The 17,980-nt window shown below is 42.0% G+C and overlaps 1 protein-coding gene across 1 annotated transcript in view; it reads right to left on the bottom strand.

Annotated features, from left to right (window-relative positions):
• Positions 1–11,226, bottom strand: part of PSPC1 (paraspeckle component 1) — a 58,089-nt gene extending 46,863 nt beyond the window's left edge. The window contains exons 1-2 of the mRNA XM_067713862.1: positions 10,709–11,226; positions 4,367–4,668 (exon numbers count right to left, since the gene is read on the bottom strand). Coding sequence (XP_067569963.1) covers positions 4,367–4,668; positions 10,709–11,068 — 662 coding nt within the window. The 5' untranslated portion in view covers positions 11,069–11,226. The remainder of the gene's footprint in view (positions 1–4,366; positions 4,669–10,708) is intronic.
• Between the last annotated feature and the right edge of the window lie 6,754 nt (positions 11,227–17,980).

The raw sequence follows: 17,980 nt of genomic DNA, 5'->3' as shown, positions 1-17,980 counted from the left end.
TTTAGGGTATCAGTTGGAAAATAGTAAGAAAAGACCACTATATCTTCATTGAAGTTAACCTGAAATGATCTTTAAAAAAACAAACCAAAGAAAAAAGGGAAAGGGAAAAAAATTTGAAAAGTGAGCACCTATCATTATGCCTCCCCAATTCCTGTGAGCTCCAGGCATGAGCACCTCTGCTGCTCTAGGTGTGATTCTAATGTTTAAAGATGTGGACATACCTTTATTATCATAGGTGAAGCTTTTTAATTTCCCCTTTTTTCTATTTTTCTGCCTCTTTTGTAATTTCAAAACAGCACAGACATATAATTTACACATAGTTTTGCATACTGTGTGGTAATCATTATATATACTGTGTACAAGGTCATTTACCTAAAGGCATGTGTAGTATACAACATTTTATGACAATTTAAAGGTATTTTCAAGAGAAATTTTGATTACACAAGATGTCTACATTTAGAAACTAAATCCCTGTGATACCACTCCTATAAATCACTTGTATTACCTCAGATATCTGAGATACAGTCAGTCCATCAGTAAGTATTTGATTACCTAACAGGTACCAAGACTGCAGTTGGGGCTAGGGATACAATGATAAACAATCCCTGAAAGTCTTCTAAGAGACCCACCCCCTCCAAAAAAATGAGTAAACAAAAGAACCATTTTAAGACCTAAGAAGAAAAAACGATGCTGTCAGAAAGAATAACAGAGGCGCCACTTTAGATAACACAGTCCAGAAAATCCTCTCCATAAAGCGACCCTTCAGCTGAGACCAACTATTCAAACAGCAGGGAGAAGAGCATCCTGAGCTCCATGAGAATGTTTAACAACAAAGGACCTGAGTAAGGAGAGTCTACAGAAAGAAGAAACCACTCCACCTGCAGCACAGTATAAGAACCAAGGGAGGGCTTCCCTGGTGGCGCAGTGGTTGAGAGTCCGCCTGCCGATGCAGGGGACACGGGTTCGTGCCCTGGTCTGGGAGGATCCCACATGCCGCGGAACGGCTGGGCCGGTGAGCCATGGCCGCTGAGCCTGCGCTCCGCAATGGGAGAGGCCACAACAGTGAGAGGCCCGCATACCGCAAAAAAAAAAAAAGAAGCAAGGGAGAGACTTCCCTTGTGGCACAGTGGTTACAAATCCACCTGCCGACGCAGGGAACGTGGGTTTGATCCATGGTCTGGAAGATAAGATCCCACATGCCGCAGAGCAACTAGGCCTGTGTGCCACAACTACTGAGCCCACGCGCCTAGAGCCTCTACTCCGCAAGAAGAGAAGCCACAGCAAAGAGAAGCCCACGCACCACAATTAAGAGTAGCCCCGGCTCGCCGCAACTAAAGAAAGCCCGTGTGCCCCAACGAAGACCCAATGCAGCCATAAATAAATAAATTTACTTAAAAGAAAAAAAAAGAAGCAAAGGATTTGGCATCAGGCTAAACTCCACCATTTATCTGCTGTGCAATCTTAAGCAAATTACTTAACATCTCTGGGCCAATTTTCTCACCTGAAAAATGGAACAAATAATAACCAGTGTTGTTCTGGAAATCCATGAAATAAGACACATAAAATGTTCAACACCTTGCCCATTCCCTCAAAATTGTTATAAATTACTCTAAAAGCTACCCGTGAGAATTAAATATTTACCAATGCCTGGCTATGACTTTAAAAAACAGCAATTAAAGCCTGCAGTGGAAAAAACATACTAACCACACACCTTGCCTACTGCTTTAGTCCTTGCCTTCCTTCACTCTTTAAATAACTATTACAAGCTTACTATGTGGCCAAGAAATATTAGAATACAAATGTTAGGATTATAGTGTTAAGCCGGACAAAGTCCCTGCCCTAGTGGAGCTTATATTCTACCGCAGAGAAAGACATGCAACTTAACACTAAGTGCTATGAAGAAAAATAAATTGGAGAATAAAGCATCAGGCTATTTTAAGATAAAACAGTCAGCTTCCCTGAGGAGATAACATCTTAGCAAAATGTGAATAAAATGCAAGAGCAAGGCCCATGATGATCTGGAGAGAGAGCATCTCTAAGCAAAGGGAACAAGAGCCAAGTCCCTGAGAGAACAAGTTGGCAGAGCTGTAATTCATGCTACATCTGCTATAAAACAGCTTTCGCACAAATGCTTAACTGTCAAAAACAAACTGAAAAATGCTTTACAAATCACCAAACGAAGCTCCTTGGGGCCAGGAAACAATTTTTTTACACTGTCTTTGTATCCAATTCCCCAAATCCTAAAATATTTGAATGATCCCAATCAACAGCACAAGTGCCAGAGGTGGGCACAGTATCAGATAAAAGAAATCAATTCAGTAATCAACTAAGGAACTTTTACACCAAATTCAGTCTGAAGACTAAGTAAGAATGCATATCCAGAGCTTTCTTGTGGGCAAACTGAAAGGAAAGACATGTTAATATGGCAACAGGTTTAATGACCATCATAATTACTTTAAAATATTTTTAAGTAAATGGAGAGATACATCACATTTCGTGGACTGGAAAAGGTTGATAGAAGATGTTAATGTTCCCCAGAATGATCTGTAAACTCAAAGCAATTCCAATCAAAAGCCCAGCAGATTATACACAGAAACTAACACACCACTGTAAAGCAATTATACTCCAATAAAGATGTTTTAAAAAAAAAAGGCCCAGCAGAATCCTTTTTATTGACAAGTTGATTTTAAAACCAGTAAGGATATACAAGGAAATGATAATAACCAGAACGATTTTGCAAAAGGAATAAAGCTGGATGATGCTATCTGACTTCAAAGCTTAGGGTAAGGCAATTAAGAAAGTACAGTACTGGTGTAATAGACATACTGATCAATTAAACAGAAAAAAAGAGTACAGATTTTTTTTCCAGTTTTTTGATAAAGGTAAAAGGTAACAAAGGGGAAATCATAATCTTTTCAATTAATGGTGCCAGAACACCCAGATATCTATGTTAAATAAATAAACTGTTACCTCCCAACATACTCAATACGAATCACAGGTTTAAATAAAAAGCTATGAAATTTCTCAAGAAAACAAGAGAAAGCTTTGCTACCTGAGGAAAGGCGAAGATATCATACAAGGATTCAAAAAGAACAAAGCATGAAAGAAAATAAATTGATAAACTGGACTTCACCAAATATAAAAACTTCTGCCTTTGAAAACCACTATTTAAAAAATTAGAAAGCAAACCACAGTCTGGGAGAAATAGTCTTAATACAGACCTGTACCCAGATCTGTTAATAATGTAAGACAAACAAGTCAATTAAAAAACAGGCAAAAAATGTCAACAGACATTTCACAAAACACATAAAAATAGCCAAAAAGCACATGAAAAGATGCTCATCATTGGTCATTAGGAAAATAAAATTTAAACCACAATGAGACACCACTACACTCACTAGAGTATCTAAAAGGCTGAAAATACGAAGTGCTGGTAAGGACACGATCAACTAGAACTCTCTCATTCGCTGCTGGTGGGAATGTAAATAGGTACAAACATTCTGGAAAACAGGTTGGCAGTTTCCTATAAAGCTGAACATATGGTCATTTCCTCCTAAGTATTACCCAAGCCACATGAAAGCATAATGTTCACAAGAAGCTTTGTACACAAATGTTCGTAACAGCTTTATTCACAATGGCCAGTAGTTGGAAGCAACTTGAACATCCACCCACAGGTCACCGGACAAAGTTGTAGCTCGGCCATAAAAAGGAACAAAATACTGATACAATGATATGGATGAAATCTCATAAACACGTTAAGCAAAAGAAATCAGACATGAAAGAACACACACTATATGATTTCATTTCTATGAAATACAAGAAAAGACAACTAATTTATAATAACAGAAAGATCAAGAGCAGTCTAGGCAGGGATAAGAGGTGGGGAGTAACTGCAAAAGGACACAAAGGAACTTTTGTTGAATGCTGGAAATGTTCTATATCTTGACTGTGGTAGTAGGTTACATGACTACATACATACATTTTTAAAAACTCATTGAGCTCTACATGCAAAATTGGGTGCATTTTAACATATGTAAATTATACTTCAAAGTTGATCAAAATATCATTCATTCATTAAATGTAACATTTTGCTTTGCACACAACAGACGTTCAGTAAATTGAACAAAAATTGTAGTACAAAACATTCCTGAGATTCATGTAGAACGGATCAGTACACTGAAGTCTGAATAAAGTATGACTCCTGACGGTACATAAATATACCCTATTTGTATTCACTGAGTATTTACTCAACACCTACTTACCACATGCCAAGACAACATACAGAATGCACTGCAAAGAAAGAAGTGAGAACAGAGAGAAGCCCATGTGTAACTGTACAGAAGAATGACAAGACTTTTAAACTCACGTTGTTAGCAAGAATGCCCCATCACCACATCTCTCCAGAGCCTTTCGTGCAGGAGGTTTTGCTGCAAATTCCACAAAGCCTTTTCCTGTAGCTCTACCACGGTCATCCACGACAACCACAGCTTTCTCTACTGGACCAAACTGGGAAAATGCTTGCTCCAGAAGCTCATTGGAGACAACCGGAGAGAGGTTCTTGACAGTTAAGGCTGCTCCATGTGTAGCAAAACGAATTCGGAGAGGTCTGCTCTTCAGAATGGTGCCGTCCAGCTCTGCTTTTGCAATTTCAGCCAGTGTTCTGGACTCCTTTTTAGGAAGAAAAAAATCACCTTTTAAAAATTACAGTAACAAAAAATTTTAAATAGTGGTTTGTTTCTAGGGAGGAGAGCTGGGCAGCTTTAGAAAATGACTGATAAGGTCATTCTGTTTTTGCGTCATTCAATGATGGTATCACATGCATTTTATTAATATTTTAAAGATAATTAATTTTAAACATTTTAAGTAGAAAGTTCCAACCTCAATGTCGTGTAAAAAGTCATCACTTAAAGATGATCTACTCATAAACAAATTGCCAACTATTAAATATTCAAAGTAATATCTTTTATCAATCTCCTACATGTATTAAAAGAAACACATAATACTTTTTGAGACCAATTACCAGTTACTAGAAACTATTACTGAAAATATATTAGTTCTCTACACACTCCATGTTTCTGATATTTGTATCTTAATAAAGCATACCGCCTCTCCAATGCCAGACAAATCCCTTTCCATTTTTATTTCCATTTCTTTTATATTATCTGTAAGAAAACTACTATCAGGTGTTATTAATCACCTCTTCTGAAATACTTTCATGGGCCACACATTTCTCACCATTACAGTGAGAGAAGCAAACACACATTCATGGGCTATAAGAGTTCTCTCCCAAAAAAAGAGTTCTCTCCATTATACAGGAAAGTGCACATACACTTATTATAAACTAGAAAATATGTTCATTGCTGAAACTACAAGTTAAGAGAACATCCTTCTTGAAGAATTCAAAGTTGGTATAAAACAGGCATCTAAAACAACAAACTGGTAAACTTACTACAAGTATGTTCTTCTTGTGCTGTGAAAACTTCCCAGCAAAAACTGAAAGAGGCTTTATACGCATTTGTGAGAAAAGTACAATGTACTTTCTTATGAATAAGGTCACAATAGCTTTTTATTCAATCCCTAAAATGTTCACAACAGCTTTAAATTACAGCACTTAGGCAAAAATCTACCTACAGAACCAATTTTACAAAGACAAATGAAACTAACCTTTTTATAGATACTCAAAATAGCCATTCTGTTTATTACTCTTAACTTAGTAACAGTAGTAGTAGTACCAGCAAACATTTCACGAATATCTAACAAGGGATATGTCCTTTGCAGCTAAGATGTCATGTAATTCAGCAACTCTGAGAGGCAGATTTTAGGAACAGGGTCTTGAATCAAAATGCTGTCACACATATAACTGGGAATGGGAAGAAACGTGAGGAAATTTCATGGGGTGATGATAACATCTTGATCTAAAATCATGAAACCATACACTTAAAATTTGTGCATTTCATTATATGTAGATTTCAAATACCTTAAAAAACAATATTGGACTCTAGTTAATGATAAGCATGCTGAAGTGTTTAAGAGTCATCGACTGATGGACGGATGGAGATAAGAAATACAGATATGTGAAAAAAATACAGCAAAATTTAACTGTAGAATCTAGGTGCTGAGTGTATGAATGTTCATTTCTATACTCTGAAATTATTCATAATAGTATGTTTGCAGGCAGGGGAATAGAGAGAGCCTGGAGGACTTTGTAAAACTGTCAAGTGTTTCTAGAGGGCATCTCCTGCTCAGATTCAGTCAGACATAGTGACAATGTCACGTATCTTCTTTTTTTCAGGATGAGCAAGAAATCTCCATTTTTATGTTAAATCAAGTACTTTTTTACTGTTGACAACAAATTCAATTTTTAATACTTTCTGGCCAAATAAAATGTTTATGCTGTCCGGAATTTTCAATGCCACAGTCCACCTTCAAAGTTTATACTTTTTATGGTTTTAAATGGTTCTAACATTAGGGTTCCCCCAACCTCAGCACTAGTGACATTAGGGGCAAGATACTTCTTACCGTGGAGGGCTGTCCCGTGCATTGTAGGATGTTTATGCTAGTAGAACCACCCCCCAGTTTGACCACCAAAAATGTCTCCAGACATTGCCAAATGTCCCCTGGGAAGCAAAACCACTCCATTTGAGAACCACTGCTCTAAACGTGTATCAAAGAAACTGTGAAGTCAATTAAAATTATGTATTTGAAATGAACCAGATTTCTTTACTTCATAGCTCCCGATAATGACAATAAGATAACTTTTATTAAGTGGTTATTACATGCCAGCCATTCATTCCTCCCCCCATATATACACATATACACACACGTGTGTGTGCACTATCTTTCATTATCCTTACCAACAATCTAACGAAGTGGGTTTTGTTACTATCCTCCCTTCGCATATGGGGAAACAGGCTTATAAAGGTTCAAGTACCCTGCCCAAGATCACACACAAATGCTTATTTCTACCTATACAAAATTCACAACCTCCATCAATACACCATAAATACAGCCTTCCAGCTGGTATCTCTGCATCACTGTTCATAAAACGTAAACTACAGGTTCTTAACTGAAAGGAATACAAAAAACAAAAAGAAACTGAAGTGACTACCCCAAGACAGAGACTGCTTCAACTAGGGTCTAATGATTTCCACTGGCTCCACTTTCACTTTCCAACAGCTCTTTCCAAAGCACAAGATCTTTTCTCCCACTGTTTACTAATGGTGAAAATTCCCCACCGCAAGAGTACTAATAAGTTAATAAGTATAAGGAAATACACTGACGCAAAATGAAAAAATCCTTGTAGTCATTCAGTAAAGTTGCTTAAGTAGCCTGCAGTACATTCATACTGCGAAATACAATGTGGTCCTTAAAAAGAATCTAGCGCCATGAAAAGATGTTGAAGATGTTTACATTAAATAGAAAACTCAAAGCACAATACAATGTGTATGGTACAATTTGATTTTTATGGAAAAATTACACAATGTTTAACAGTGATCATCTTTACTAAATGTACTAAGGTAGGGAAGATCTGCTAATGTTAGAATTGTAATTAACAGAATGTCTCTGAAAAAAAAGAAAAGAGAATGTCCCTGAAATAAAAGATGACTTCAAACTATATGCTGGGCAGGCCCATTACATTCTCTGCTACGTCTCCTCTAATATTTCAACGATCTATAAGAAGCACATATCATTTCATAATTAAACATAAAAAAGCACTAGAGGAGGGGGTTTAGTCCCCAGTGACTGACTAAAAGTAAATTCAGTTGATTTTAATTCTTTAATTAGAACAATGGTTCTCAAACTTTAACAAGTATCAGAATAATACGGAAGGGTGGTTAAATCCTAAAATTGCTGGGCCCCAACCCCAAATTTTCTGATTCAGTAGATCAAGGGTGGGGCCCTAAAATTTGCTTTTCTAACAAATTCCCAGTTAACAATTTTTGAGATGGTTTAGGGTCAGCATTGCTAGCATGAATGGCAGGGAAAATCATTTAAGTGGACTTCTGCTTACACTAGGAAGAGATCTGAAGTTACTGGACAGGGACCAACCACACTTTTGTGAATCACTGCTCCAGAAATCTGGTTTACTAAAGCTAAAAGTAGGGGAAAATAAAAGCAGAAACCAAGTTCCAGTCAAACTAATGACAGTTTTAACTACAGTAAGCTTGCTTTAAAATGAACTACAACTTTTCAGTAAATTTGTCCAATCTAAATTGTCAGTAACCATCCAAAACCTAAAAAGCAGCGTCTGGGTCTAAAATTCCACAAAATGTGTCCAAAATACACACAGTGTTTCTCATCGCTCATGTACCATGGACTCAACAGTATGGGTTAGAACCTCACGCGTAGCTGCCACTTATATTCTTTTCCCCACCATTACATACAAGGAATGCTGACCCTACACCATCTCAAAAATGTTGCCTCGGGCTTCCCTGGTGGCGCAGTGGTTGAGAGTCCGCCTGCCGATGCAGGGGACGCGGGTTCGTGCCCCGGTTCGGGAGGATCCCACATGCCGCGGAGCGGCTGGGCCCGTGAGCCATGGCCGCAGAGCCTGCGCGTCCGGAGCCTGTGCTCCACAATGGGAAAGGCCACAACAGTGAGAGGCCCGCGTACCGCAAAAAAAAAAAAAAAAAAAAAGTTGCCTCACCTCATCAATTAACTGGAAAACTACAATTAACTAGAAATAAATTAAATATTAACTACTTAACAAGTAAAAAGAATTCCTAAAAACACAAATCAGATCAAATTATACCACTATTTTAGAGCCACTACACCACCAGTACACACTACAGCCACCATACGATTACTTATATTCAGATCAGGTATGCACTATGATTTTTCTAAGGAGAAAAAAATACATAACTCAGAAATATTTAAAGCTCTTAAATACACCTGTTAAACACAGAGTTCAGGTTAAACAGTAAAATTATCCATGAAGTAAATCTCATAAACTAAATTCTAATTTCCAACTGACAAATTTTTAACATTCCTACACAAAAATTTAGGGTGATGGAGTCTAGGAGCATATCTCAAAGGAGCAGACAACAGCCGCCCTTCTCACCTCCCCATTTCATAATCCCACAGATAATTTTTTTAAAGAAAAGAAAAGCGAGGACCTGTATTTTCCAATACAGTAGCCACAAACCACATATGGCTATTTAAATTAAGACTAAAAATACAGTGGGTGTGAAAAAGAATTAAAAATAAACATGGGGAAACTGAGAAAAAAATAAATTACAAAAATAAATTAATTAAGAATAAATAAAATTTAAAAGTCAACTCCTCGGCCGCAATAGGCACATTGCAAGTGCTGAACACTCACATACGACCAGTGGCTATTCTATTGGACAGTGCAGACACACTGAGGGAGGAAGAATTTTTAGTAGCTTTAAAATTAGGAAGGAAAAAGATTTTTCCACATCAAAAAAGAAATGTTTATTGGCTTAAGTATAAGGCTTCCAGAACAGGGAAATTCAGCCTTACCATTCTTCCTCCAGAATATCAACTTCAAAATAGAACAAGATGGTGCCAGAGGCCAAAGATGGTTAAAATGTTAAATAACACCCTTCTGGAAAGTTTACTAAAAGTTGCCTATAATACGTTATTGTAGAAGCCTAAAAGCCTAACTTCCTTTATTTTAAGATAAGTTTTGGATTTACGTTAAAAATAATTTTAGCAAGTGAAAGGCTGTTTCTCTAATGTCCAAAGGATAATTAAACATACTTATAATTTCATGTTCAAAATGCCAATTATTAAACTTGAATTTTAAGAAAATGTCTAACCCTTCTCTTGAAGACATTTAGATCTTCAAATGTTCTCCCTAATACTAGTGTCACTGAATTATAATCAGTTTTCTCTACATATTAAAATTCTGCCTTTGTCTACTCACGGAGAGAACTCGATTTTGAAAGTTTAAGTTCCAAAAAGAAAGCTTCGGGAAACTGCAATGAACATAAAATTTGAGGATCAAACTAGAAAGACAAAAGACACAAAACCCACTTATTTATATAAAGCGGCCTCCCTCTAAGAAAGATATTCTGTTGGGGAAAACAAAATCCATCTAAACACGAATTACATTAATGCTGTATAAGTGACACTGTGAACACAAAGCACATAGAAAAACCTAATAAAGTAGCTCTTTTGTCCTGTAAGTGTAAACTCTCACCGCTCAAATTTCTTTTAAAGATAATCAGGGAGGCACAGTGTATGCATGATGTCGGAAAACCCATTAAGGTTTAGACTGAAAAGGGGTAAAATATGTGCTATTCAAGTATCACAATGTATAAGCGGGACATAAAATAGCAGTAAGTCCCCGTGGGAAGCACGAGGCACGCGCTGAGGAGAGGGGAGGAGAAGGGATACGAGGGGAGGAGAAGGGATACGAGGGGAGGGGAGGGGAGGGGAGGGGATACGAGGGGAGACGAGGGGAGGGGAGACGAGGGGAGGGGAGGGAGACGAGGGGAGGGAGACGAGGGGAGGGGAGGGAGACGAGGGGAGGGAGACGAGGGGAGGGGAGGGAGACGAGGGGAGGGGAGGGAGACGAGGGGAGGGGAGGGAGACGAGGGGAGGGGAGGGGAGGGAGAGTAGGGGGAGGGGAGAGGAGGGGAGGGAAAGAAGGGAAGGGGAGGGGAGGGAGAGGAAGGGAGGGGAGGAAGGGATGACCTCTCGGCCCTCGCGGCCCCGCGCCCCGCCCCCGGCCGCCCCTCACCAGGCGGATGAAGCCGAAGCCGCGGTCGCGGTTGATGAACACCTCGCTGGGCTCGCCGTAGCGCTCAAACAGCCGCTTGAAGTCGTCCTCGGTGATGTCCGTGGGCAGGTTCCCCACGAAGAGGCGGCAGCGCTGCGTGTACGTCTTCTCGCCCGGCTTGAGGAAGCTCTTGATGTCGATGGTGAAGCCGCCCTCCTCGGCCGGCCGGTCCTCGGCGGGCACGGCGGGCGCGGGCGGCTCGCCGGTAAGGGCGAGCGCCATGGCCGCCGGCTCGCCCTCGCCGGCCGCCGACTCTAGAGCGCGGAGGCGCGCCGGATTCTTCTCGATGCGCACTTGCTTCAGGTTTCCTCTCAGCATCATCTCAGCGCGTGCCCCCCCGGACCCGGCCTAGAGCTCGACCTGCGTGTCGATGTCCGCGCACGGAACCCGGGTCGGGAAGGACGCGCTCGGGTACGCCGCCAGCTCGCCGCCCGCACTCACGCCCCGGCCGCTCGCCCAAGATGGCGCCGCCACAGCCGCGGTGGGAGGGAGAGACGCCGCAGAAGCCCCGCCCCTCCGCCGAAGCCGCGCCGGGGCCAACGCGCCTGCGTACTGCTGCGCCCACGGCACCATGGTGGCGCGCGCATGCGCACCGTTGTGCGCGCGTCCCTGTTCGCAGCCTTCCCAGGGCTGAGAGGAAGGCAGATCCCTAGCACCGTAGGAGACAGTGATGTTGGAAGTTGCAGCAGTGTGTGAAAACGCAGTGATTCGGGAAATGTCCACATTCTCTTAGATGCCCAGCTCAATTTTCAATGACAGCAGAAAGTGAAAACTTGCAGATTTATACATAGCGTTGAATGACGAGGTATTTCCCAGTAATTGAAACAAGTAAAAACACATTTCTGCCCTTTTCAAGAGCAAGCTTTTATTATATTTCCTAATGAAAAATCCAATTCTATAAAATAATTGTGATGTTGATTATTCACCTCAGAGAAGGACTCCGTGAACACCTATGGACCACACCCTAGGACAGGGTCATCAAACGTTTTCTGCAAAGCGCCAGATGGCAAATATTTTAAGATCTTCAAGCCATAATCTGAGTCGGCCAAACTACTCAGTTCTGTCCAGTACCGCTCCTGGCACGTGGTAGGTCTTCATTGGGTATTAAAAAGAAATGAATTCACAGTCACTTTACAAAACCGTTCAGTTTCTCGTGAACTTAAACAAATGCTTGATTTAGAACAGCAATCCCTCTCCTATTCATCCAACTGAAATGAAAACTTGTGTTCACTCAAAAACCTGTATGAAAATGTTCATACGGCTTTATCTGTAATCAACGAAAACTGGAAACAACCCAAATGTCCAACTGGTGGATAGTCTAACAGTGGTACATTCACGTAATAGAATATATTCAGCAGTAAAAAGGACTAAACTCCTGATAGATGCAATAATGTGACTCAAAGCCTACATACCGAATATATGACATTCTGGAAAACTAGCTACAGAACACAGATCAGTGGTTGCCAGGAGCTGGGAGGTAGGGAGGGGTTGACTAAGTAGAGATACAGAGAAATTTTTGGAAAGATAAAAGTACGTCTTGGGACTTCCCTGGCAGACCAGTGCTTAGGACTCCACGCTTTCATTGCCGTGGCCCCGGGGTCAATCCCTGGTTGGGGAACTGAGATCCTCCCCACCTCACTCACAGCTGATATTGTCAAATTTATTAATTTCACCGAAAAAAAAGGCACAGTAAATAAAATTGGCTCACTATCCACACCAAATCAACCAACCTAATTCCATATGTAGCCACATGCGCTGCCTTCCCTCCTGTTACAATGAATGAATGGTCAAAAATCCCCTCTTAGGGCTTCCCTGGTGGCGCAGTGGTTGAGAGTCCGCCTGCCGATGCAGGGGACACGGGTTCGTGCCCCGGTCCGGGAGGATCCCACATGCCGCGGAGCGGCTGGGCCCGTGAGCCATGGCTGCTGAGCCTGCGCGTCCGGAGCCTGTGCTCCGCAACGGGAGAGGCCACAACAGTGAGAGGCCCGAGTACTGCAAAAAATAAATAAATAAATAAGAGATTTGTAGTTTTCCTCATATAGATCTTGTAGATAAATTGTTACATTTATATCTAAGTATTCATTTGTTTTGGGTGGCAATGTAAGTGGTATTGTGTTTGTAATTTCAAATTCCACATGTTCATTGCTGGTGTGTAAAAACATTACTGACTTTTGTGTATTAACCTTGTATCCTGAAATCATCCATTTACTTTTTTTTTTTTTTGGCCATACCACGCGACTTGTGGGGTCTTAGTTCCCTGACCAGGGATAGAACCCGAGCCCCCTGCATTGACAGCATGGAGTCTTAACCACTGGACTGCCAGGGAAATCTCCCCCCTCCATTTACTTTTAATCTATATATGCCTTTATACATTTTTTTAAAGATTTATTTTTTTACATTTATTTATTTTATTTTTGGCTGCATCTGGTCTTAGTTGCAGCACACGGGATCTTCACTGAGGCATATGGGATCTTCCCTTGCGGTGCACGGGCTCTTTGTTGTGGCATACAGGCTTCTCTCTACTTATGGTGCGCAGGCTCCAGAGCACGTGAGCTCTGTAGTTTGCTGCACGCAGACTCTCTAGTTGAGGCACACGAGCTCAGTAGTTGTGGCGCACGGGCTTAGTTGCCCCACGGTATGTGGGATCTTAGTTCCCCGACCAGGGATCAAACCTGCGTCCCCTGCAGTGTAAGGCAGATTCTTTACCACGGGACCACCAGGGAAGTCCCTATGCCTTTATATTTAAAGTGGGTTCCTTATACACAACATAGAATTGGGTCTTGTTTTTTGATCAACGCTGTCTTTTAATTGGTAATCTCTGTCTTTTAATTGGTGCACTTATATCAATGATGTTCAAAGTGATTACTGATATAGTTTGATTAATATATACCATATTTTTTATCATTTTCCATTTGTCGCCCTAGTTCTTTGCTCCTATATTTATACTTTTTAATTGAAATATAGCTGATTTACAATGTTATGTTAATTACTGCTGTACAGCAATATGACTTAATTATACATATAATACATTCATTTTCATTCTTTTCCATTATGGTTTATTATGCTCCTATTTTTGTAGACCACACTTTCTGCCTTCTGTGGTCTTAACTAAGCATTTTATAATTTAATTTTCTCTCCTTCTTAGCATATCAGTTGTACTTATTTTTCTACTTTTTTAAGTGGTTGCCCTACAGTTTGCAATATACATTTATTTACAACTAATCCAAGACCACTTTCAAATAACACTGATAACTTCACAGGTAGTGTATTTTGTAATAGTAAAATAATCCTGATTCCTCCCTCTCATCCCTTGTATCATTTCAGTCATTCATTTCATCCATATACAAGCCTATATACGTATAATTTAATATATTGTTTCTATTATTATCTTGAACAAAGTTATCTGTTAGATCAATTAAGAATAAGAAAAATAAAAGTTTTTATTTTATATTCACATTCCTTCTCCAGTGCTCTTACTTTCTTTATATAAATCTGAGTATCTGACATATATTATTTTCTTTCTCTGTAAAGCACACCTTTCAACATTTCTTATAAAGCAGATTCACTAGCAACAAATTCCCTCAATTTATCTTTGTCTGAAAAAGTCTTTATTTTTCCTTTGCTTTTGAAGGATAAGATTGCAGGGAACAGAATTCTACAATGGTGTTTTTTTTCCTCAACACTTTGAATATTTCACTCCACTCTCTCTTGTTTGCCTTGTTTCTGAGGAGAAGTCAAATGTAATTATAATCTTTGTTCCTCTATTGGTAAGGTGTTTTCTTTCTCTGGCTTCTTTCAGGAATTTTTCCTTTAATTTTCTGTCGTTTGAACACGACATGCCCACGTGTAGCTTGTTTTTGTGTTTATCCTGCTCTCTGAGCTTCGTGGATCTGTGGTTTAGTATCTGACATTAATTTGGGAAATTCTCAGTCATTATTGTTTCAAATATTTCTCCTGTTCCTTTCTTTCTTCTTCCTCTGGTGTTCCCATGACTTGCATTTACACTTCCACAGTTCTTGGATATTCTCTTCTCTTCCCCCCTGACCTCCCTCCTTGTTTCATTGCTTTTCAGTTTTGGAGGACCTTTTGGTTTTGCTTTTGTTGTTGTTTTATTTTTATTATTTATTTATTTATTTATTTATTTATTTATTTTTGGCTGTGTTGGGTCTTCGTTGCGGTGCGCAGGCGTCTCACTGCGGTGGCTTCTCTTGTTGCGGAGCACGGGCTGTAGATGCGTGGGCTTCAGTAGTTGTGGCACGCGGGCTCAGTAGTTGTGGCTTGCGGCCTTCAGTAGTTGTGGCACGTGGGCTCAGTAGTTGTGGCCCGCGGGCTCTAGAGTGCAGGCTCAGTAGTTGTGGCGCACGGGCTTAGCTGCTCTGCGGCATGTGGGATCTTCCCGGACCAAGGCTCAAACCTGCGTCCCCTGCACTGGCAGGCAGATTCTTAACCGCTGCGCCGCCAGGGAAGCCCCGGAGTTGTTTTAAGGTCACAGTTCGATAAGGCGGCAGGCACGGGCCCCGTGTTCTCTCCCCGCTCCCGCAGGCGCCCCCCAGCGTCCCCACCTCCTCCGCCCCCACCACCCACAGGCGGGGCTCGGCCCGCGGTCTGTGCGCCAGCAACCGCGCCCTGCGGCCCCGGAGGAGAGGTGCCAGGAGGAGGGGCGATGCACCTGGGCCCGGCTCCTGGAGCCCCATCTGCGTGATGGGCGGCGGCGCAGAGGCTGGATCAGGGCCGAGGCTTCCAGGGTGGGGTGCGCACTCGCCCCGAGAACCCCGCGGGAGCCTGACCCCTCGGACCCTCCCCTGTGAAAGCCTCCACGTGCCCACAGCAGGCGCGGCACCGCCTTGCGGAGGCACTCGGAGGCCCTGACCAGACAGCGTCCTTCTCTGCAAAGGGAGTGACACTCTGGGCCACCAGGGAAGCCCGCAACTTACGGATAAGCAGAGTTTCACCCACAGAAGGAGGAGGATGCAGGACCATAGAGTTTTTGTTTGTTTGTTTGTTTTTGCGGTACGCGGGCCTCTCACTGTTGTGGCCTCTCCCGTTGCGGAGCACAGGCTCGGACGTGCAGGCTCAGCGACCATGGCTCACGGGCCCAGCCGCTCCGCGGCATGTGGGATCTTCCCGGACCGGGGCACGAACCCGTGTCCCCTGCATCGGCAGGCGGACTCTCAACCACTGCGCCACCAGGGAAGCCCTGACCATAGAGTTTTTAAACTTTGATTGGAGCTATTTAGCGGAAGAACACAAAGAGATGCAGTCATTCTTCAGTTAAAGAATGTAATACGAATCTGCGGAGAGTGAAAACGCAGGCCACACCAGCACTGATACGGGAAGAAGCTCTTGGCCTGCAAGCCTGCAGTTCTTGGTCATGCCTTCCGCCTGTCGACGGTGCCTAGATGATCTCACGTGATGTAACCAAGATTGAGAGCTACGGACCTCCCCAAAGCCTCTCAGCACTGCCAGTTACCTTATTTCTTGAGGGGAATTTGTGGATTTCAGATAAGGATACCTAAGTCGTTTTCTGAAACTTATCAGTTATGAACACATAGCCGGGTTCTGCTCGCAAATAAACATGCAAACAAAAATAAGGGAGGCGAGGAAGGTCAAACCAGGTAGAGAGACGACTTACACAAAACCTGGAGTCGTGACAGGGTCTGCCTCTCGGGGAAACAGGAAGTTTAGAAAGCCAAGTCCCTGGAGGGATGGGTAGGAAGGAATTACAGGTGAAGCTGTTCGAGGCTGCTGGGTCCCAATAGTAAGTGTCCTTGTGCCAAGGCGAAAGCTGGTGTGTCCTCTCGAAACCCCCTGCATGTTAAAGTCCTGACCCCAAGGACCTCAGAATGCAACTGCACTTGGAGATGATATTTTAAGGAGGTAGTTAAGTTTAAATGCCTTCATTAGGCGGGCCCCAATCTGATATGACTTAGTATCCTTACGCAAATAGGAGTTTGGGGACTTCCCTGGTGGTCCAGTGGTTAGGACTCAGCACTCTCACTGCCGTGGGCCAGGGTTCAATCCCTGGCAGGGGAACTAAGATTCCCATGCCACCCCCCCCCCCAAAAAAAAGTAAATGGATGAAAGAGGATGGCCTGTAACTTTTCTTTCTTGTATTATTCTTGTCAGGTTTTGTTATTTCTTTGATATTCATTCAATACCTTTGTCAGGATGTTTCTGCCCTTGTAAAACAAGTTGTGACGTGCCCTTTTCTTTCTATTTTCTGGGAGCTTATGTTCAAGATGGGTATTATCTCTTCCCTATGGAAGATTTCACCAGAGAAGGAATCTGAGTCTGCAGTTTTCTTTGTGATAAGGCTTGTAATTTCAGAGTCAATTTCTTAAACAGAGACAAGCCATTCAGATTTTCTATTTTTTCTTGGGACAGAGGTGGTAAGTTGTTTCTCAAGTGATTAGTCTATCACATCAAATTTGTCAAACTCTTTGACCTAAGTTGATCATAATACTTTCTTACGTTTTTAGTGTCCATAGGATCTCCAGTGGTTCTTCATATTGGTTATTTTTCTCTTTTTTCCTCCCTTGATCAGTTTCAATAGTGAAACTGAGTAGGACCCTGTGCCGCTTTCCTGGGTATAAGCTTCTCCATGTTCCCCACCTTTCGTTTGTAGGAAAAGCTTTGAGCTCCTAGGCCTTCCCCGAATTCCAAAGAGTAGACTCAAGCAGCTAATAATTAGCGAAGTGAGAAAATGCAGAAACAAGTAATAGTAGCTTGAACAACAGTTGAGCCATAAATCAGTTGCAGGACCTCTAGTTCCTCCTCAAGGGATGTAGGTAACAATCTGAGCAGAGCCTTGAGTCATTTCACAGAAACCAGGGCTCCACCACATGCAAACTGCTTAACAAAGTCAGAGACCCAGGCAAACTGGAGCCAGACTGACAGAAATCTGTGTTAAGACCCAACCAATCAGAAGAACCATGAGCTGATCACACACTTAAGACTCTTACCCTAATTTTAGTCTTTAAAAACCCTTACCCTGAAGCCACCAGGTCATTCGGGGCCTTCGAGGGTTGGCTGCCAGGTCTCCTTGCTGGTGCCTTGCAAGTAAATGCTACTTTCCTTCCCCACAAGCCGGGTCAGTGGATTGACTGCTGTGCCTCGGGCGGGCGACCCGAGTTCGGTTTGGTAAACTGGAGGTTTACAGTTCTATTAATTTGTAAGCACATGACTTATGAAAGTCTTTTTAACACGCGTGAGTGAGCTGTTTCTCGCATTTCC

This window comes from Pseudorca crassidens, chromosome 18 (assembly GCF_039906515.1).
Source record: "Pseudorca crassidens isolate mPseCra1 chromosome 18, mPseCra1.hap1, whole genome shotgun sequence".
Taxonomy (NCBI): domain Eukaryota; kingdom Metazoa; phylum Chordata; class Mammalia; order Artiodactyla; family Delphinidae; genus Pseudorca; species Pseudorca crassidens.
Note: the sequence above shows the minus strand (reverse complement) of the source record. Positions and strands in the feature narration are given on the sequence as shown.